This window comes from Strix aluco, chromosome 3 (assembly GCF_031877795.1).
Source record: "Strix aluco isolate bStrAlu1 chromosome 3, bStrAlu1.hap1, whole genome shotgun sequence".
Lineage (NCBI taxonomy): Eukaryota > Metazoa > Chordata > Aves > Strigiformes > Strigidae > Strix > Strix aluco.
In genome coordinates, this window is record NC_133933.1 from 50,481,400 (window position 1) to 50,504,409 (window position 23,010).

Here is a 23,010-nt window from a genome sequence, read left to right on the forward strand (position 1 = left end):
CTCTGTGCAAATGCTTTTTTTGCTCTACTGTATATTACTACCTTTCAGTGAGAGAGGAACTGTATGGGAAACCTTATTCGTTTTTTCAACTAACATCAGTTTTTCCCTGTTGTAGTGACGTGGCCTTCTACAAGTTACTCCCAATTTACATTAGTGCATGTGAGATGACAATCAGACAAAGTATCTCTCTCTTGGACTTATGTAAGGAATGACCTTGCTGGGGAATTCCTGAGCCCAAAAATGTTATTTCAATAGGGAAGGCCTCATTTACACCTGTATGCACTAGAAGCATCTAATTTACAAGTAAAAGTAAAATCATTACTTGGCCATCTCTCCAGGAGGTGCATGTCTCTTGTCAGTTCAGAAATAGTTTTGAAAGTTAGAGAAAACATACTCTGGTACTCTGATACTCTGGTAGAATGAGAAAGGCAAAAGGATCTTAAACTCGGTTCACAAACCCACAGTACCTTCAGATTACAGAAACAGGACAGAAAGTTCTTTATTTGCCATTTGACTTCTTGGAAGAAAACACTTGCTCCTCTACCTGAAACTCTTGAAAGAACAAAGAGAATGGAAAACACATGGTCTCTGCAAGACAATCAGAGTTTCTCTTTCAAATTATCTCGTTTGTGTGATAGGTGCCAGGGCCAAGTTCATTGTGGTTCAGTCATGTTACACAGAGGGTGGATCTGGCTACTTCTGTCAGAAGAGGAACAGTGTAATTTCTGCAGGTTTGCTGGTTTTGGCCCTGTTTTCGGAAACCGTGTCTTTTCATGATTTCAACAGATGATGATAAAGGTTTGAAGCCAAAAGGGTCATGAAGGCTACAAACGGGGTCAATTTCCATCCCCTGTGGTATGTGAGCCTATTTACTCTCTGTTCCAAAGTACTGAAAGATTAAATTTGGGAGAAATCAATATATGACTTCTAGAGGGTATGTGAACTGAAATAGCTGTGAGCATCTTTTTCCTCTTACATGAAATATGCTCTTGAGTGTGATACAGATGACCTGGGTAATTTGTTATAATAATTGTGGGGTCCAAACACTGAATTTTGCAAATTGGCAAATATGCAAATGAACATGATAAAGTAATATATTTATAGATGATATGTGCTGTGCGAAAAGACTACTTTTAATTGCACAGTTGTGCTGGGTTTGTGTGGTGGGGTTTTTGGTAGCGGGGGAGGGGGCTACAACGGTGACACCTGTGAGAAGCTTCTCGAAGCTCCCTTGGTTTCAAGTCAGACCCGCCTCTGGCCAAGGCCGAGCCAATTAGTGATGGTGGCTGCGCCTCTGTGATAATGTATTTAAGAAGGGGAATCTGGGAGGGGGAGTGGGAGTTGTGAAGGAGGAGTTGCGAGGAGGACACCTATGTGAACACTGAGGCCAGTGGAAGAAAGGAGGAGAAAGGGAGGAAGGTGTGCTGGAGCAGAGACTACCCTGCAGCCTGTGATGAGATGGCAGGGCTGTCCCTCCTGACACCATGGAGGTCCATGGTGGAGCAGATGCCCACCTGCAGCCCGTGGAAGACCCACACCAGAGCAGGTGATTGCACTTGAAAAAGGTCTTAACTCTGTAGGAAGAAGCCCCCACTGTTGTAGTTCAGCACTGGGGGAACTGCAACACATGGGGGTGACCCACGCTGAAGCAGCTCAGGAAGGGCTGCAGCCTGTGGGAAGAACTCAAGACAGAGAAAGTTCATGGAGGACTGTTTCCTGTGAAGGGAATCATGCTGGAGCAGGGGAAAATGGGAGGAGCAAGAAGCGGTGGACTGACCATAACCCCCATTCCCTGCTCCCTGCACTGCCAGAGGGGAGGAGGTAGAGATATTGGGAACAAAAAACTGAACCTGAGAAGAAAGGAAGAGTGAGGGAGGTGTTTTTAAGATGTGGTAATCCTTCTCACTGTCCTACTCTGTCTGTTAAATGTTGTTGTTAGTGTTTGAATTAAAGTGATGTTCTTTTTCTTCCCTTAAGGAGCCTGTCTTTTTCCCAACCATAATGGGTGAGTCACCCCTCCCTATCCTTATTTTGATTCCTGAGCCTTTTACTTTATTTTCTTCTTCTCATTTCTGAGAGTGAAGAGTTGAGTTAGCAGCTACATGGTGCTTAGTTGCCCTCTGGGTTCAAACCATGACAACAGCGCAAAATATTCTTGAGCAATATCCGGGAGTACAATCTATAGCTTTGATAAAAAAATATATCACTGGAGTTTATTTGTTTAGCCACCAACATAATGCAAAAAGCAGACACGGTGCTAGGGCAGGTGTGTGGGGAGTGGCGTCCTTTGCCTGGTGCAGAGGAGTCTCCAGGGATGTACAGCACTGCTGGCTGTCAGACTGCACTGTGTCCAGAAGAACTGTGAGAACAGGTTTCTATGGGCAGCATATCACTTTTAAGGCATGGGCTCCACTGTGTGCATCTGAGTGAGTGCCAACAGTATGAACATGGAGAATGATACCAAAAAAAAGGGATTAATCAAAGACATCTGAGCTGTATTCAGCCTGTCCCCTATGATGCTTCTGATAGTAACTTGTCATTGTCAATGACTAGGATGCTTCTCCAGAAAACTGGAAACCTGCTTTCTGTGTCTTAGACTGAAAGCATTTTCTTTAACTCCCACTATAAGGGAAGTGGGGAAGAAGTAAGGATGCTTTCCACTATCCAGCTGAAACTAAAATATTGTATAGAAAGGAAAGGTTTTTTTCTCTCTGCCCCTCTAAATCGTATTGAGTCACTGAAGAGAAGCATTTGCAATACCTAGGTTGAGCACTCGCTAAGCATCAGGTTCTCCCTGCTGTCTGTCAGGGTCTGACATCCTGGGGTGCTGGCGATCTGAATCATTTATCATCTTTTCAATTCAGACATCGCAGAGGGAGAGTCTGATTATGGTGCAAGTAACTTTGGAAGGGAAAGGCCTATGTTGCTTCCTTGTACTCTCACCTCCCCTCCTACCATGCCTCCTTCAGTCCTCTTTAGATTTTTTTTTTCATTTTACATTATTCTCTCTCATTTCCCATGGTGAGCTGATGATGGTGCAATCAGCTAGGAAAAACTTTGTTTAAAGATATAAGCAGAACCTGCTTCTGGTCGAACACTTTGACTCAGGGAAACCTTTTAGCTGATCTCCAGGAATCTTATTGTAGGGTAATTTAGCTGTATTTTCTATGCTCTGCTGTAGCAAAGCTGTATCATAGAAAGATAGCTTCAAATTACATGGCTGTAGCCTTACTGATCTGGATTATGAGTTTGAATAGATAAAGTACCAGTTGAGATTACAGCACCATTGTGTGATGTGTTCACATTTGTCTTTGTTGCTCAAAATAGACTTCTGTATTATGCATTAGCACGTAGTGTTTACCCCTAGCCTCAAATGACTTACAGTACTACAGCTGCACACCACTGCAACATAGTCTTGCTTGACAGGAAAGGATGGAATTTCCTGCCCTGTCTCAGCCCGTAGATCATCAGTTTTACCACTTCTGGCAGCTATGAAGAATCCAGCATGACCCTCAGAATTCAGATAAATGCAATGAAGGGGGATCAAATTACCTCAATCAAAGGTGAGGTCATTGTTTCAGCAAGTCTCTCTCCACGGCCAATTCTCTCTTTCATCTATCATCACTCTCCTATGAGAGATGCTTCTGAGCCGTATCATATTTTGATATCTGATCACCAGCCTACAGAATGCCACAAGAGGTTTGTTTTGTGCTGCTGAAGTTCAGTCCAACACGCTTAGTGACTCAGCTCAGGAAGAATAGTTGGCAATGGGACTGCAGTTTGTACTGGCTTCTGCCATCTTTAGCGGGAGGCCTACCAAAGGCTGAGTTGTTCTTTCTTTGTCTTCACCACCCATAGGAAAAGAATCTGTTTCCTCTCTTTGTAGAATTGAACAACTCCGAGGAATGTTGAACCTTAAACTTTATTTAATAGAGAGGAAAGTCTTCCAGATTTGGATCGTTTGCCTTGGAAGTGCAAGGGCTTAAGCTGATACTTGTAAAGCCGTGTGAGAGAATGCAGTGTTTACAATATCTGCCCTGCATGATGTAATGTGTTGATCAATCTCTAATGGGGAAACAGCATTAAAAAACTGCTATCAGAGGAAATAGCCACTGCTTTATACTCTAAAAGTGAAGATACTACCTTCTCGATATCAAAGTCTGGGACGAGAGCGCTTTAGTTCTAAAAGGCCTGAATGTATTTAGACCTTGCACGACAAACCCTGTGGTCAGGCAGGGTGACACACTGTTTTCAAGGTAAAATACATGATACAATATTTGCTACTTGGGGTTTTAACAGCTCAAAAAACATTCTTGGAGGGTAACAAGATTTTCTGGAAGTGAGCCACTTTCGAATGCTATTGCCAGCACGTCTGCCTACTCTGGGTAGCATCAGAAACTGTGCTGAAAAATTAAACAAACATAGTTCTTGGCATCTAAACAGATGGGAAAGGACATGTTGACTCCCAAGTCTTTAGCTGAGGAGGTAGTCTGTTTCTCATTGTTACCACTGTGCAGTGAGGAATTGCAAAACACCCACATAGATTTTCAGACCTGCTAGCTGCACTTAACCTTTAATCCTGCAAGTACTCAGCCATGAGCATATAATTTTAAACGTCTGAGTAGTCCGACTGACTCCAATGGGAATACGCACTGAATGAAGTTAAACATTTGCATAAACGTTTGCAGGATCAGGATCTTTCACTACAAACACAATTCTTGCACTACAAACACAAATTCGGCTCGGGCTGAGTACTCAGCTTAAGCTCTCAAGGCATTAATAGACCTATATCCTCTACAGATGTATTTTAAATTTCACATTAATGTGTGATTTCTATGTTATAAAACATCTTACCTTAGGCTAATGAGTAACCTTTCTCATGAGAGAGGTTTGAAAGAATGTAATCTGAACTGGATCAGCAACATAGTAGCTTCTGTGTATCAAAGAGGTTCAGGCATCTTGATCTGATTTTTGGCCTTTTAAAGTTTTTAACACGTATTTTCTGTGTTTTAGACCTGATGTGAAAATCCTCCTTCGTGTCTTTGCAAGGACAAGATCGCTTGCATGACTAAGGGATTGACTCACTTATTCCTAAAGGTGAAGACTGCTTTCCATTTGCACTGTTGGAGGATTCATTCACCTCTGACTAGCTCATTTAACTCCAGCAAGGAATGAGCAACTTTTGTGGTCTTTAGTTACAAGAAGATGAACACTAACAGTCTGAATTAGACTCTGGCAGCAGTTGTGTCTGATTTTATACTTTGTCTCAAATAAATTTGGTGAAATTCCCTCTGGTTTACATCCTAGCCAACTAGATCAGAATTTGGCCCATCAAATCTAGCTGTTTGCATTACAGATCAAAGGCAAAGTTTTGATGATTCCTTCTGCAAATTTCACTCCTATTTGTACTCTCACATGTGTGAGCTCTCTTTGGTTTAAAGGGTTGTGGTTGATACAGAAACATTTATATTCTGTGAATCATTCTAGCAATGCTGCTCTTAAAATATGCTAATATTTTCTTTTGAAATGCACTGGAAAAATAATTTTAAAATATCTTACATTTTTCTTGAATTCTTCACGTTAATTGAAGTACTTTTTTTCAGTTTTGTTTTGCTGACTAAACATGTTAGGACTTTTGAGGCAAAGAGGTATGTGCATGTGAATGCGTTGTAATAGAACAGGCAGCTTTTCCTGGAGTTAAAGCGATGTAACATTTTCCATTCTGAACCTCTGTGTTTTCTGTGGTCTCTGAAATAGAAATGATTCAGGATGAAATCTGCCGGCTTGGGACTTTGTCCAAATGTGAATGTTTTGGAGAGACTTGAACAAAACTGGTTCAGCCAGTTCAGAATATCAGAAAAGTGGGAAAAAAAAAAAAAAAAAAGCGTTTCTTGAGCTAAATAGGTTCTTACAGACTTTTTTGAGCATTTTTGAAACTTTATCAGCAGAAGGCTGAAAAATGAACTCTGACATGGAAGTAGCCTTCCTTGAAGTAGACATGTATTTGCTTGTTCAAGAAGAAATTAGTTTTGATTTGACTGAGTTATAAACCTTTGAAAACTGCGATTGAGCATGTGCAGTGGATTATTTCAGTAAGCTTGTGAAGCGTGTAGCTACAGAGGGATTTTCTGTACATGCATGGCTGGCTAATTCTGCTGGAAAGGGAAAAATCTATCTAAGCACATTGCTAAAATCAGTGAAAATACCTGGGGCTGCAGGGAGACCTTTGAAGACTGTCCCAGCATCTTTCAGACTATGAAAAGGGCTTTGCTGTAGGCTTGGCAAGGTGTTTAAAGAGTAAGTGGCCTGCAGATTTTCTGAAGTTAAATGGGATTATGGCTCCAGAATTGAGCACTTTACACATGTAAGTATATGAAGTTTTCCGTGGGGAAGCATGTCATGCACAGCACCCTCTTCCTCAGCAAATCTGCCTGGTGAAGAAATACCCCGGCAGCAGGGGAACTACTTCATCTCATGTTTAGCTGACTGTAGAGGTTAAATGGCAGGAGTTTATCAGGATGTTCACAATCTTGAGCTGCTGAGAATGTTCTGAATTATATAGAAAATCTTGCTAATTAGAATTTAGCCTGTGTGTGTGTGTGTGTGTGTGTGTGTGTGTGTGTGTGTGTGTCTTTTTAGACACAGGCACAATCAGTGCTTTTGCAGGAATTGCTCTCACTTACATCAAACACACTTTGGATAAATCAAAAACTCTCATCCAGAACATCTGCGTGTCTCCAGGCAGCCCATACTCTCCAGTGTACCTCACTTCAATAGATGCCAGTTATTTGATTCCAAAACTTGTATTTTGCAAAAATGGGGTGTCTCTCTCCACCTCCCTCCAAACCCAAGAATCACAGTGCTGACTTTATTGAAAGAATCATTTGCTCTGAAGAAAAAGATCTCTTTATTTTACACTCCCCGAATGAATACTTACTTGGGATTTCTTCCTTTGTCTTTCCACCCATCCTATCTTTCCATCAGGGCTCTGGCAGGTGGGAAGGTATGCAGTTATGCACTGAGATCTTTGCGTGCCAGAAGACTTCTGCCCTGGCAGTACCAACAGTGACACAAATCCCCCTCCCTGATGAGATTGTCAGTGGAGTGACTGTGAGCAGGTGAGTTTTTGATGCCATTTCTTTTGGCTGCTGGATCTTTTCCTACTGAGGCAATAGAATTTCTGCCAGACCCCTGCCACATCCTGGCACAGCTTGGTGAGCAGTCTTCTACAGAGACTCTGTACCCACTGGTGTGGCTGGATGTTATGGTTTGAGCCCAGAGAGAAGCTGAGCGCCACCCAGCCACTCACCCACTCCTTCCCTCTCAGGAATGAGGAGTAAAAATACAACAAAAGGCTGGGAAATGGAAATAAGGATACAGAGGGATGATTCACCCATTAAGGTCATGGGCAAAAGACAGACTCATTAGGGGAAGAAAAAGAACATCAATTTAATTCAAACACTGACAACAACCACACTTAACAAACCAGAGTTGGATAGTGAAGAGCATTACCACATCTTAAAAACACCTTCCCCTCAGCCTTCCCTTCTTCCTGGGTGCAGCTTTACTCTGGATTTCTCTGCCTCCTGGCTCAGCAGGCAGGGAACTGGGGGATGAGGTCCATCCCACCACTTCTTCCTCCTCAGAGAGAGTACTCCTTGCATTCTTCCCCTGCTCCAGTGTCCCTTTCATGGGTGACAGTCTTTCATGAACTTTCCCACGCGCTGCTGCCCTTCCCGAGCTGCTCTGGTGTTGATCCCTCCTGCAAGTTACAGTCCTCCCAGGGCCAAACTATGACAGTGGGGGTTTCTTCCCAGAGTCCCGTCCTTCTTTGAGTGCAGTCACCTGTTCTGGTGTGGGGCCCCCCACGGGCTGCAGGTGGGCATCTGCTCCACCAGTGACCTCCATGGGTGGCAGGGGGGGTGACCCTGTCATCCCACCATGGGATATAGGGCAGGTCTGCACTGACGCACTTCCTCCCCTTCCTCCTCCTTTCTTCCACTGACTTCAGTATTCACACAGATGTTCTCCTCACAGCTCCTCCTCACAACTCCAACTCCTCCTCCCAGATTCCCCTTCTTAAATACATTATCACAGAGGCATGGCCACCATCACTAATTGGCTCAGCCTTGGTGCAGAGGTGGGTCTGACTTGGAGCCATGGGAGCTTTGAGAAGCTTCTCATAGGGGCCACCGTTGTAGCCCCCTCCCCCGCTACCAAAAACCCCACCACTCACTCAAACCCAGCACACTGGACTGGCAGAGGAGGTCTGACATTGGTATAGACAGAAGTAGGACAGAAATGTGGGGTACAGTCAGAATGGGTGGCAGTAAAACAGCCTGTTGATAAAAGTTGGTGAGATGACAGAGAAAATTTTTAAATGTTCAGCTTTGAGTGGATACTGTGACTCTAAAATAGAGGTGGTTTTTAATTGTTAGGGAATGTGTCTCTTCCCTTCTTAGTTTTGCATTCTCATTTCTTGATGTCTCACAGTGGGATGAGATAGCAGCAAATGCCAAACAACAAAACTCAGCAGCGTGGAAAAACAGCAGCCTGAGCTGTGCACACACAAGTCAGGGAACCACAGCAAGAGCTAGCAAGTGTAGTGTCTGTCCTGAGGCGTTTAAAGGTGGAACTGTGTAAGCAGCCAGAAAGGTAATTTTACCAGGCAATGACCCCATATCAACAGACCAGCCTCTAAGAGTGGAGCCCCACCAGGTGAACCTCCTGAGAAGATCCCAGCAGAGTCCCCCCAAGGCCCCTTTTAGGCCTGCATAGGGGTGATTCCGCTTCCAGAGTGGGCACTGCTGTCATGCAGTGACCCCAGAAGTGCAAGGGGAGCAGGTGCGTGACCTCAGGGGATGGCGGAGTTGTCAAGACCTTGACGTCTCCCGTAAGGCCGCAGAAGAATCTCTTAACATAAGGCAGAGACTTATGAGATGCAGATACCTGTCACGCAGAGGATGCTGGACACCATCCAACACGACTTTGCTTTCTCACCTTCGAGGTTTAATGAAGACCTGCCTCACCACCCACCTCAAGCGACTTCAACACCTTCACAGAGCACGTTCTCCGTTCCCTGCTGCTCAGTGGGAACAGCAGGGAGAGAGACCGGGACACGACTTGTGGTGGCCAGCCTGCAGCTGCCCTGGACCTGGGAGTCCCTAGAATATAATCAACCAATATGGGTGCGAGTGAGACCACCCGAAAGGCGAGTGATCAACACATCAGTGGCGTCCTACGGAGCCCGGAGCCCGCGCTCCACGGCGGGTGCAGCCCCTCGCAGCCCCTGCGAGCCGCGCTCACCCCGCAGGTCCGAGATCCCGCAGGGAGCCCGCGGAGCGCGGCCACAGACGCTTCGCCGCTTTCGGCCTGAGGCAGGCGGGGGTGGGAAGCGGCGAGCCGGGGCCCGGAGCGCACAGCGCCCGCCAGGCGGCCCCCAGAGCGGCTCCCGAAGCCGCGCCGCGACACCCGCCGGCCGCCGCTCCGGCTGCCCTCCCCGCCCGCCCGGGGAAGGCGCAGCCGGAGGAGGGGAGGGGGGGGACGGGACGACACACGGGGCGGCCCCGTCGCCTCAGGGAGGGGGCGCGGTTGCCCCCCCCGCCGCCCGGCCGTCGGCCGCGAGGCGCGGCTTCCGTCTCACAGGGCGGCGGCGGCGCGCGCCCCTCCGGCAGCCACTGGGGAGTCCGGCGGCCGCCGGCGGGCCGGGCCGCCGCGGGGGGCGCGCAGCCCCCGGGCCGGGAGGGAGGGGGCGGCGGCCCGGCTGGCGGCCCGGCGTGCTGCAACCATGGCGACGCCGGTAGTCCCGCCCCTCCCCGCCCCCCGCGGGGCCGGGCGGCGCGGGATTGGTCGGGGGGCGGGCGTTCGCCCTCTGCCCCCTGACCCTGCGCGGCGGCAGCGGCGGCGGCGGCAGGAGCGGAGGCGGCGGCTGTTGCTGGCCGTTTCCTGGTGGCCTGGCGGCGGCGCGGGAGGGAGGATGCGGCGCAGGTCTCGGCTGCTGCTCTGCTTCGCCTTCCTCTGGGTGCTGGGCATCGCCTACTACATGTACTCGGGCGGCAGCGCCGCGCTGGCCGGCGGCGGCGGCGGCGGGAGGAAGGTGAGAGCCCAGCCCGGAGCCCTGCGCGGGGCGGGCGGGGAAGGTGCGCCCGCTCCGCGCCCCGGCGGCGGGGCGGCTCGGGCCGGGCTGGGGGCGGTGCTGCCCGGCCCTCGGGGCGGGGGCAGGGGCGGCGGGGGGATCTCCTCACCCCCGCCGGGCGGGGAGGGGGGCGATCGCTTTCGGGCGGGGTGAAGCTCCCCCGGGCTTCTCCTTCCTCCCGCCCGCCCGTTTCCCGGAGGCAGACGGCTTCTTTGTGGACTTCAGACCGGTTTCAGCCTCGTCACGTCGCTCCCTACCCAACTGCCGCCGGCCACGTCCCGGGCCGGGGGAAGTTGGTGTGGGAGGGGAGAGCGGGGCAGGCGGCGGCGGGGCGCCGGGGCTGCGCTCCGGGGCGAGGGGCGGGGGGGCCACCTCGGCTCGGCTCCGCTCCGCTCCCCTCCCGGCACATAACGTCTGCCCCGTCCGCCCGTCCTTCCAGCCTCCCTTCCTCCCTTCCCCCGCCGACACCGGAGTCGTTTGGGTTCGTGTTTCCACCTAGAGAATCCGAGCGGGGGTCCGAGCTGCGAATGCGTTTGCCCCTTTCTTTTCCCTCTCGGATGCACAGCGATTTCTTTTCTCCTTAGCGCTGCGCCTGAAGGATACCGTTTTCTGATCGGTTTTGCAATATTTCAGGAAATAGCTGGATTTATCTCATTTCACGTCTGTGGTATGGAAGGTCTGTCTCTTCCTTTTTTTTTAACGGCTCAGTTACTAATGTTCAAGAAGTTGTCTTACCACGATATAGGAGTGATTTTTCATTAGTCTGTCCATCAACTTATTAAGTAAATTTTTCAATGTGTTGTAGTAATTCATTGATCAGGAAAATAGCTGGAAGTTAAGTACGTCATAGTTCACCCTTGTGTCAATCAAAACAGGTTTTTGTGGCATGATGTGGGAAGTGGCAACTTTATCCACTAACTCTGTTTATAAAAATTAATTATGAATAAGTGTCTTTTTTTTTCTTGTCAGCTTTTCCCCCTCACAGACTAGCAAAGCCAAGAGTTTTTAGAAACTGTTGTTTAAGCCTTATATTTTGGAATAGGAAAGGTGAAAAAGCATCTCATAATTGCATCATTTTTCAAAAAAAACCCATACTCAGAAATGGGATGAGGGCAAGTGAGCAAAGTGTACCGCAGTTAAGCAGCGTTATTTGGTAATAAATGTCAGTCTCCTGTTAAATGAAAAGTAGTGTTTCTTAAGTCTAGCAGTATAAGAGGAATCTTTCTATGATGCAGTTTGGTTCATCAGTGCATTCCTGGTAAAAATCTGCTGATCTCTGATTCCCGTGGCAGGTCGTGGGAGCAAATACTTGCATGACTACATACAAGATTACTTACGTGAGCAAGGGTCTAGAGAATGAGTCGCTGCTCGTTGATAATTGGCTCTCTGTTCTGAGGTGTCCTGTTTTATTTTCTCACTGTAGCTTAGCAATGTGTGCAACAGCAACTTTTGACATAATATATTAAAGTAAGTGTTAAGTGTGTATTGCTAAATACAAAGCTCTTGGTCCTTCAAAGTAGTTACAGTAGCAGAAATAGATCAAGCGTGTGATAAAAAGGAAGGCAGTAGCCTAAAAGCTTTCTTGAAGAACCACCAGAGTGTATTTAGAAAGTAAAAGCAATCTTATGCTGCTGCTGATGTATAATGGGATAAAGAAAAGCTATCAAGGCAAATATTTCTGCAGATAGGAAAATATATTTTTAACTCTTATGGTGTGTTTCATTTGGAGTTTCCAGACAGATTTGCAACTCTGTTCAATTCATTTTTACTGCTGGGGAAACTGCAGTGTGGGGATAGTGATTTGCCCAAGGTCACCTAGAAGACTAGGTGAGAATAAAACAGGAAAGAAACCAGTTTTTCTGAGTACGAATCTGGTACTTAATCTACTAGAACCTGCTGCTGTTATGTTATTGATATTAGTAGGAGTTTTTATTATGGTTTTAAGAGATCTATGATCCCGATACTTGCTTTGGTAATATAATTTGTTACCACTCTGTGCAAAATTCAGTAAACCTTACTGGTCTGGGTAATTGAGAGAGTTTAGTGAAGATCATTTAAAGAAAGTGAGACACTTCATAGGCTGGAGCTGAAGCTCAGTGCTAGGTTCAAAAATGTGAAAGTTTAAAGTAAGGCCATGGTAAGGAAGAAAGTAGGTACTGTGACCACAAGAAACAAGTGGGGAAATTAACAATTATGTGTGGATTGGTGATTTAGGATTCTATTTTCTGTCAGTGAAGCGTAAAATTTAATCCTGGGCCTCAGAGTAGGTTAGCAAATGTAAGTAGAGGAAGATGTGTGTAATGTAATAGCTTTTGAATCTCAATAAAAGGCTTATTAACTTAGTGTCAGACCTTGGTGTAAAGCAAAAACACAAACTGTCTCAAACTTAGGAACAGAAACCCTGCTGTAGTAAATTTCGTGGTGTGTATGGCTTCATGTAGTCCTTATTACTTGCCCACTATTTCAATATAATGGAAACAGAGTTGCTTACAGAAGAACATCACTTTTAATAAATTGAAGTCTCTGCCGTGTTCAGTCTATAAAATTACAAAAGCCGGGAGGGGATAGTTCTTCATTTGTGTAAGTAATTTGCATGTTAATTACAGATCTGGTTATACAAACAGAGTGTTTTTTCCATAAGGATGATTTTTTTTTTTTCCATACACAGACCTAGTGTGTTATCCAGACATACTGGACTTGTTTGGTACAGCAGCCAGTCTTGTGATGTGACCAACACCACCAATTCCCTTTCTCTTCAGTGGAGTTGAAGGTGTTTGCCCTTTGTCAGTAAGAGAAAAGAGTGATTTTTTTTTTTTTTTAAAATCCTTTGTTATTAGAGTAGTGTCAGAGTTAATGTAAGCTTCTGCTTATTTTGGTTCCCCATTTACAACCTTTCTAATGAGCTCTATGAAGCTATTTGGATGTTGCAGTGTGCGGTACAGCCTTGCCTAAGTTTTTGGCCCCTGGCAACAGTGGTGGAATGCACAGCCCTGTGGGCAGTGCTCTGGCCTGGTAGGAGCTGAGCAGGCATGAAAGAGTCTAAAGCATACAAAGTAGAAGCTGTCTTATTGTTAAATGTGTAAATAATAATAACAAAAAAATAGGAAGGTGCAATGCTTCTCATTTCAGACCTAGGCATAAAAAAATGTAGTAGAAAGAAATGACGTCTTCCACATCTGGAATTTAGGGTGTGACAATCTTTTTTTTTTTTTCCTCTTGAAATGAAGAAAAGGGTAGAGTTGAATCCTTTCATTCAAAATGTGCTTGGAGGGGGCAGAAATGTAATTTTTTTCTTTTTTTTTTTTTTCCTCCTTCTCTCTTCCAGTGAGTCTCCAGTTAAAATGATTGTAAGCATGAGAGCGCCATGGGTTCAGTTGACTCCTTTTCCAGCCAGATCACTGGGTTATAAACTGGAAAGAGTGAGTCTGATTCACTTGTTTAAAGGTTAGAGAAACAGTTCCCAAAACAGAGGCTGTGACACAGAAGAAAGCAAGTTGCAAGCTGAATAGTTGTGAGACTGAGAAAAATGTGGGCTACTTTTGTGTTAACTTAATGTGCTTTATATTAAAAAGCCTTTGGAGTGGAGACTGGAACTTCCCTTCTTTTTGTGGATGAGTTTCCTAACCCATAGCAACAGCAGTTCATGCTCTGTGTCTCAGACTTGCATAAAATGGAGTAGCTTCTGCAAGATGGTTAAGAAGCTTCTCATACCCTCCCAAGCCAAAGTCATCCTGATGATGTGATCCCCTCCTAAGACTGGTGTGAATTTGAATTTATGTATTCGTCACACAGGTTTTGAGTTCTTTAGCCACTAAGCTCTTGCACAATAGAGTGACTGGATTGGAACAAAAAACCCCACAAAAAACCCAGCTAAAACCTCCAGCTGTTTTCTAAAGAACTTACTCTTCTAGGCATTAAGAAGTAGCCCTGTGTAACTGAGCCCTTCAGGCAGGACAGAGGAATGTCTGCATCTTGTTGAAAGTGCCAGATACTTAGCTACTGCTAGGAGTGAAATCCTCCCAGGTGTATCCTGAAGGAGACCTGGCAGCAGAAAGGGGATTTACCATTGAAAGTGAAGTCATCAAGAGAGACCTGCTAGGTTAAGCCGCAACTGAGCCAAGGTTTGGAGCCTTCTGGATCTAGGTGCCAGAATGCTGACAAGCTTTTGCTTTTGTTGCCATGTGAAGAAGGTCAGTTGTTTTTAAGTTGGACCTCTGTCCCTTCCCACCCTGTCTTTACTAGCTAGAGAAAGTGGCTAAAAGCAATCTTTCATTAATGAGAGATGTATAACTTTTGACAGTGCTTCTTAAAATTAGAAATATCTTTCTTTATCAACTCCCTCTTCCCTGCCCACCCCCCCACCCCCCCCACCCCAGAAAAAAACCACAATCCCAAACACCAAACAAAAAAACAAACCCCAACAAAACCAAACCCCAAAACGACCTTGAACTAGAAGCTTGTTACTCTCTTGGCTCACCAGATTTACTGGGTTTAATGGAATGAATGGGAGAAATCTAACTTATGGTTAGCTGAGCCACAAGGAGGCAGGCTTCTCCTGTAGAACTGGTGATCACCCTGTACATAGTGCTATTTTACCTCTCCATATTCTGGTTTTGTTTGTTTTGGGTTTTTTTAATTTATTTTGGAGCAGGCTTTTGGTAGACGGCTTCAATGAGATGGAGCTAGCAGCGATGAAATAAATCCAAAGGTAAAAGGTGACGCTTTGAATTAAGTACGTGACTGATTAAAAGTGACTTGATCACTTTGGGGAAAATGGGGGAAAAAGAAGCAAGCTTTGTAACTTCTTTTTCTGCAAGGAGAAAACTTTAGAATAATCCCTTTCAGCATGTGCAAAACTTTCTTTCTCTTGATCTTCTCCATTTTTGGAATCCTTGAACTATTTCAGTTACTGTTAAATGAGGCTCTTATTGCCATTACACATAATGACGTACATAGGAGAGCAAGAGCGCTACATATACTACAGATTTAGTGTACCTAAGTTTCTTTTTGAAGGTTTAAGTAGGAGGAAAAAGGAAATGTGTTTTAAGTTTAGGTGCAGTAACCTGTTTTTGTCAGAGAAGGAAACTGCGAGTGTAATTTCTTTTGACTGTTTCTCTCAAGGTGCGGGAAGGCAATTGAGCATCTTTTTGGAAGGGGGTTAAAAGTAACCTCTCCAATTCTGTTGTTTTCTTTCATCTGAGGAAGGCACTGCCTGTTTTAATTGCTAAACACTGAGTTTAGTTTGCTGCATCATTTTAAAATGTAACTTCAGTCCCTTATATGATGTGATTTTTGATATCTTGAACTTCAGACCAGTGAAGATATCAAAATTTGGACTTTAAAAAGTCCAAATTACCATGTGTCCTTTCTGTGACATTCACTTCCTAGAAGGTGCAAGGAGATAGAAAAGGATGTTCGTCTGTATAGCAGGTAACAGTTTTTGCTAATAAGATGTTTTTCTTCTATACAATTCTATAATAAATGGGAAAGAAATTAAATGCCCAGGCACTTAAATAATAAAGCTGTCCTCTCACTAGAATGTAAACCTGTGTCTCTGAAGTTTGTTGTACATGTATGTTTTCTTAATCTAACGTATGTCATGTCACTTGACAAAATGATTGTCTTGGCAACTCAGTCATTTATTTCTGTGGATTACTTTATAAAATTCAACTTTGAATGGGATGAAAAGACAGTCAAATGCAAATTTTGTGCAGTCCATTTAGGTCTGTGGTGGTATTGGACTCTTCCCTTTTTCTCTCCTGCTATTTGAGATGCTTCAGTGGGGTGTTTTTCCCCTGTTGATATGAAGAGGTAGTGAGAAATTATTTCTTAGCTAGAATACTGTTGTATTGTCCCCTGCAACCTGCCACGTTAGAAACTGATGACTGGTACAGATGCTATCGCTCTTGGATTACTGATAGCTATTTTGTTTTGTAAATGGAGAAGTAGAGCAGGGCTGTAGTGATGGCAGAAGGGTTGGGGAAACAAGAATGACTTCTTCAGTAGTTTCATACGGAACAAGGTAATTAACCAGCTTTTCCTCTAGTTTTTCCCTTTCATGTGGGTGTTGTAGTAGTTTGCTGTGCTTCTCCGTGTTATTCCATTGCTGCTGTGGTTTGCTGCTTACTGTGATCTCCATGTACAAAGTTTATAAGTTGTAGTGATGTCTTTTGACAGATATAATTTAAAAATTAAGTAGCGCACTAATGAAGCGTGCCATGTACCTTACCTGTTCTGTCTTGTTGGCCTTGTGTTTTGAGGTGTAATGCAAATAAATCCTAGTTGTTCTTTCCATGTGTTCCAGATCCTTCCAAAAATATGACATGACAAGTGATAGCACTTTTTTTTCTAGTCTAGAAAAGGCACAATATTACTTCCTGTGAAGTAAAAGAATATTAAAGATCCATCTCAGTAGTGGTTACCAAAATTAAATGGTCATCGCTTGGTTTATATTTTGTTTTTCTAGGTTGATCTAAAGACCATATGTTAGGGAACTTCAATCACAGTCTTCAAAATTCCATGATAATTCCACATTTTTTTCCTTAGAAATCCTAATTATTTTTCCCTCTTTTGTCTTGTCTGCTCTTTTGGTCCTTTTCTCTTCCGTTTACAACGTTATGTGGTATCCAAGTGCTTGTGTATAACTGATACTGTTTTGTTATGATGATGGTAGGTCAGATGAGAGATGTGGTATTGTCTGCTAGAAAGCCCCTCGTCTACTACAGAAGAGAGACCTTTATATTAGTACTGGGTGTCACAAGAGAGTAATCCTTGTTGCATGCCTAGAAACTGTTTAAAAAGAATAATTCCAGCAGACAGATTGGACAGTGTTTTTGGCTGGCTTCTTGGTAACTACATATAATTTATAAATAATTTAATATACAGTACTTCCGGTTAACTTCAATTTGTTTTGAAAGGAAAACACTAGGACACAGTTGATCTTGTGAAACTCAGGTGATGACTGTAAGCTGCTCAAATGAAGTCAGTGCAAATGATAAATATAAGCTTATATTTTTATTTAAGATCGGTTGCTCCACTTAAATATTTTCTTAAATAACCTACTCTTGACAGTAGTTTAGCTATAGTGGTACAAATCAATATATAGCCAGGTGTTGTACAAATAGTTTTTCAACTCCCTGGCCATTGATAACTTGTTACTAAATGTGATTTTTATTAGGACTTGGTGGAGAAGCTGTGTATTGCTAATATGTTGACAATGCCATGTGTCGGCAATACATTTGAATTCTAATAATGAAGCTGCAGGAAGCAGTGAGACATTTGCATTTTTACTTTTTTTTTGCAGGAATATGGTGCTGAATGTCATTGCCCGAATATATCAGGGTAGTGTGGAAATGGAATATCATAGTGGGTGTTACAGAAGGAAATGCTAAGCAGGTTGTTTTATTGCCATCATGGAATGCAAAGTGGTGGTATCTTAAGCGATATAAATTTTAAAACCTGGGTACATTTTTTCATGCTGTTTTTGTTTTGAAATTGGTAGGTGCTCATCTTCTGCTCTTCCCTTTCATGTAAGCTTTCAAAGGAATAAGGGATGGATTCAGGAGGGAAGATTGGAAAAAAAAAAAAGTTACACGTCCACATCACAATATTTGTTTTATATGTTTGGGAATTTAAAGGCAGAGCATAAGATGGTCTAGATAACACTAGAAACTGGACCATTTCATGTTCCCTCTGAGTCTGTAAGGTTCTTTTACAGAAAGCTTCATATGGTAGATCTCTCCCGCTAAGTGGAAGTGAAGATATTTAAGTGTGGTGGGGTTTTTTTCTCCATTATTTGGAGAATGAATTAGTTTATGAAACCTGTATGTTACTGATGCATTCTGAATACATGTTTACCTGTCATTCTCTAAGTGTTCGTTTGCCAAGTAATCTTACCATGAATGAAGCAGTCCTGGACTATTTATTGTGTCCTGTGGCAGTCATTAATTGTTAACAAAGTAGAAAAAACTCAGCATCTGTTTTCTTTCTATAAACTGTGACTGGTACATGTCCTGTTGGAATATAGTGTGTTTTAAACTTTCATGGTGGCTTTAAGGCAGGCCTTTTTTTATTTTTCCCCTGGTTTGTATCAACTTGCATGTTAAAGTTGTTTTTCTTCTGAGAAAGCAAAGTAACTTGTTCTTATGATAGCCTTCCAATGTAGCCTGTGCAAATTACTATCAACACTTTTCTTCCCATTTGACTTCTCATCTGTCTAAATTGTTTATTTTTCCCCACTATCCCTTTTTTATATGCTGCTTTTGTTAATTGCCCAGGGTACCTTTATTGTCATTTGAACAAGTTAAAATATGCTAGTTCAGATAGCTCCACCACCTGACAGAGCACATCTGTGTACAGGAACTATCCAGGCAGATGTTAGTTTTGAGGTCTGCTTGTGAAATTCAAATGGGAATGGAATAAGATAGTAAAAGAACAGAAAGTCTGAATTTTAGAGCATTCCATATATCCCCAAAAGCTGCTATGTAGTGCACATCAAAGGCAATAATTTGGATTTGTCTTCTTTGTAAGTATGGTCTCATGGAAAAAAAGAGCCTATTGAAAAGGTTGCAGGTTCAGTTGTTAAGTAGCTTTTCTGAAGTAGTAAAATTCAGATTCTGCTGAGTTTAGATGTTAGCAAAGTGCAGTAGACTGTCTGTACTGAGTAACAGATCTGCCTGAAACAAAAAGACTTTAGCCAAGGAAAGATTACACAAAGAATTGGCACTGGGCTAATGCTATTGTGTACAAATTTGCAAAGAGCTATGACTTGATGAGGAGAAAATGTTTTTTCCTTGTATGAAGTTCCAAATGTTTAGCCACCCTGGAAGTAACCAGCACAGCTGAAGTTAGTTTTGGTTGCTAAAATAAACTTGCTCTAACTGGCCTGTTGGTTTCAGGATGGTCAATAAATATATGAGAGTGTATATATCAGTATATGCTTTAGTGAGATGAAATGTTAAGGTTTTTCGGTAGCTTGGCTTATCTTTTTCTTGCTTCTCTTAAGTGAAATGGAAAAGTCTGTTCACTCGGTACACTGAAGTTCTCTTAAGACCTTGGTAAGAAAAAGGAAAATTTCCTTCTCATTAATTACTTCATTTGGTAGCAAACTGCTACTGACTAACAGTGGGCCAGCCTATATACTTAACAGGCCATTGTTCAGCCATTGGGAAACATCCCTATCACAAAACCACTACTGTGGTAGGTGGACCTACCAAACATGTGGGGGTGATTGAATTACAGTATATATCTGCTGGAGTGTTTTGCAAAATAAGCTTTGCATGTGTTGTCCAGACAGTGTAATAAGTTCTTGTTACAGGTGGTGGCATGTCTCCTGCTACAGTGGAATGCACCAGTCCCCCTGGTTATCATAGCAGACCATCCATCAACAGCAACCTTGCTCATTTTCTCCTGTGTTATCTATTTGGAGCAAATAGGGGGGTGTTCTTTAGTCCTCTGACTTGTGCTCTCACAACACAATGGGTTGCTTTGCCAACAGCCACTGACGTGAAGATGTGCTACGTCATTTAGCCTCAACAAATGGTGAACCGACTGTTCTACCATGTGGAATAGTTATCACCCATATACATTATGTTAGTGAATACTTTTTAAAGTTTTAATTAAGCAAATGTTCCTTTTTGGTCCACAGACACAGCATCTAGCTTTCTTTCGGTGTTCTCTGTAGGTGCTGATAGTGAACAGAAATTGTAGCAAGTGCCGTAAGGATCCTGTTAAGAGAGCTGGAGCTTGACTCTTTTACTTGGTGCATGTTTAAGAACCATTCTTAATACCTGTCTATCAAAGACAATGCCCCCACCCCATTTGCTAAGCTGTGTGCTTTCTGTTAATAAGCACTTCCTAAGAACTTGCAGATCTTGATAGTTCAATAAAAGGGCATTTAGAGTCTGAAAGAAGTATTTCAACTAAAAATAGTGGGCAGTGGCCTAGCAAACAGCAGCACTTCTTTGCATCCTTAGGTTTCATACTTTAAGTTCATGTGCAAAAAGTGAAGGGGGAGAGACTTGGCTGCTTTGTACAGCAAAAAGAGTGCCTGAATATTTTTTGAGAAAACCTTTTTATTTTTTTCCTTCATAGAAATGTAAGTGCAAGTGTTGTTTAGCCTCGTAGACTTTTAGTGGGAAGATTGAACTGAGTGGAAGATTGATACCACCACTGGGTTATTATAAGAATTTTTGAAGGACTTGTCTGCAGGGACTGTCAGGTTTGTGAGAGACTTGGTAAGGATGCAGTACGCAATTGTTCAGTTATTCCCAGTACTTTCTGAATATTCTCTAGCAAAAATAAGCAATGGATTGATCTTGATGTTCACTTCAGCCTAGACCTAAAGTATCTGGCTTTATACACAGCAAAATCTATTTGCTTAAAAATCCATTTCGATTACCTACTGAGATAACTAATGCGGATCATAGTGGTGTTCTAGGAAAAATACTTCTTGCATCCTGGGAACAATAGCTAGAAAATCAAGATGATAACATCAGTCTGCAATCATTTAATGTTATCTCTCATGTGTGCTTGCAATCCCAAGAGCCAGAAACTTAGGCAAAAATTGATTTTATACACATGGATGGTCTCGGAGTGTGACTTTTAAAAATTTTTTTTTTAATTTGTCATTATTCCTTAATGGTTGCAAATGTTTCAAATTTGGCCATGATTGTGTCTTTATTTAGTGATATGCCAAAGTAGTTGTGTGTAGTGTTCTTGTTTTTTTTTTTTTTTTTTAAGTTAAGCATGTAGAAAGTATTTTTGACAGTTCCAAGTAGTACATTCACTACGTTGTCTGTGTATAAGTAATCCTTTTCTTGATCAATTTGACTGTTGTAAACACTATCCGACAGTATTGGAAAGTCTGGTGAAAAGATACCACCACTTGTTCAGGACACTTTTGACTGTTGTTTGCATTATAGCATTGTCTAGAATCCCAGTTCTATTGTGCAAAAGATTGAATGGTCTTAACAGGTTATTTCTACACCATGAACTTAGAAAAGGTCTCCTTCCTAGTAGGATTTAAGTATCTGTGTGTGAATGTTAGCTGTGGTCTTATGGTAGAAATTTTCATGTGATCATGTCTTAGCATGGCCTTTCACTCAAAACCAAACCTTTTTGTCTATGTGTATCTCAACAAGCTATATTAGATAATTGGCTTTTATGGATTAAAACTCAGTAATTGAATGGACTTTAAGAAATGATAATGTTCCAAGTTATACATCGTATGGAAAAAATAACTCGAGCTTTTCAAACTCTTCAGCACTGAAGTGTGATGGGACCACATGCTGCTAAGCTTACTAGAATGTGGGTCTGGATCTGATACGGTAGTCAAGCTATGCAGTGAACCACATCTAGTGTCTAATCTTAGTGTGGCTGATGTTGACCGCTTATGAAACCTCCTGTTCACGCATGTTCAGTTTTGTTTAGAATTGTGATACTCTAATGTTTATTTCTAAGAGCAGCTACAGCTCAGGTGAGGGCAATAGTTTGGAAGTATCATGGCATTTGTTCAGATTAACTGTGGTTGTGGCTGTTATTTCATGATGTTATTCCAGTTACTGAGAAAAGTTTCTAGTGACAGAACTGGATAAGTATGTAAGAAAATGGATGTAAAAACTTTCTTCTACTTGCTGAATGTTATGTATCCTGTAATGATTTTTTTTTTTTTAACATACAGAAATGTCCTTGGTGTCCAAAAGGTGTATTTTAAAAAAAAGGCAGTTTAGGGATGTTGTTCCACCAATCTTGGGGTTTAGGAGTACTTTGGATGTTATTTCCTGTGAATACTTTACAATGCCTGAACTGATTGATTTTCCATTTGTAAATTGCTTTGAAGATTTTTTTTTTTAAGTGAACTTTGGTGATGTCTTGTGAAGACTTCTAAAACTATGTTAAGAAACATCCATTTCAGTGCACCCAGTTTGTGATGAAAGCCAGTTCATAATGATGAATGAGCAAGGTGTTGGATGTTAGTGGGTGTATGTACTTGATAGTCTTCCAAGATGTTATCTTCTTTTTTTAAAAGATGTGACTAGTAGAACTTAAGGAGGAACTCTGTACTTAAGATGGCAATTTCTATTAAAATATTCCATAGAAGCACTGAAAAAAGTTCTTCAAGACTATAAGCACTTGTTTGTGTATGCAAAGCAGCTAATAAATGTCCATGGTTTGCTTCAATTATTAATACTTTTCTGTTTGAGTGTTATATACCATCTTATTTTGAGTTTATCCCTAATTCCCCTTAGCTATATGACTGTGTCACTTTCCTCTTGTACTGTCATAATACTTTGTCAGAACATCATAGTATCTGGTGGATTTTTTTTTAAAACATAATTTCTTACGTAAGGCAGGTTTTTCAGTAGAGATTCTATTTTATTATACAAGTGAGGACAGATACAAAACTGGTTTTGGCAAAGTGCGTGTGTGTGGGTTTTTTGTTTTGTTTTTTTTTTTTTAAAACTAAAGACAGTGGCCTTTGTAGATACTGATACTTTGTTTGCTGCTGTTTCTCATACAATATTTGAACGAGTCTGACTTCCTTCTTTTTGCCCAGAAGTGTGAAGCTGGCAGTGACGCAGTTAGTGAGTTGAAGGCGTTTGTCTGCTTTCGTCTTCTGTAGGTTAAAGTAATGTGCTCCTTTTCCTGGAGGGAGGTGATAGAGAGGGAGTGTTAAACGATCAGTCCGGAAAATGTACTTTGACATAAGCATCTTATCAGAATAATTAAAAATACTTTTTTCCCTAGCTTTTTGTGATCAGCTAGTGCTTGTGGATATCAGTTCTCTAACTCTCTGAATTTGTTTAGCTGGCTCTTTTGTCAGCTTGAAGGAAGAGTCTCCAATGGGAGAGTTTTTTTGAAAGTATGTCAATATA

General features: G+C 42.6%; 1 protein-coding gene across 2 annotated transcripts in view; it reads left to right on the forward strand.

Annotated features, from left to right (window-relative positions):
• Positions 1-9,910: 9,910 nt before the first annotated feature.
• Positions 9,911-23,010, forward strand: part of GALNT2 (polypeptide N-acetylgalactosaminyltransferase 2) — a 98,296-nt gene continuing 85,196 nt past the window's right edge. For both annotated transcript variants that reach the window (XM_074818508.1, XM_074818509.1), the window contains exon 1: positions 9,911-10,096. In XM_074818508.1, coding sequence (XP_074674609.1) covers positions 9,977-10,096 — 120 coding nt within the window. In that variant the 5' untranslated portion in view covers positions 9,911-9,976. The remainder of the gene's footprint in view (positions 10,097-23,010) is intronic.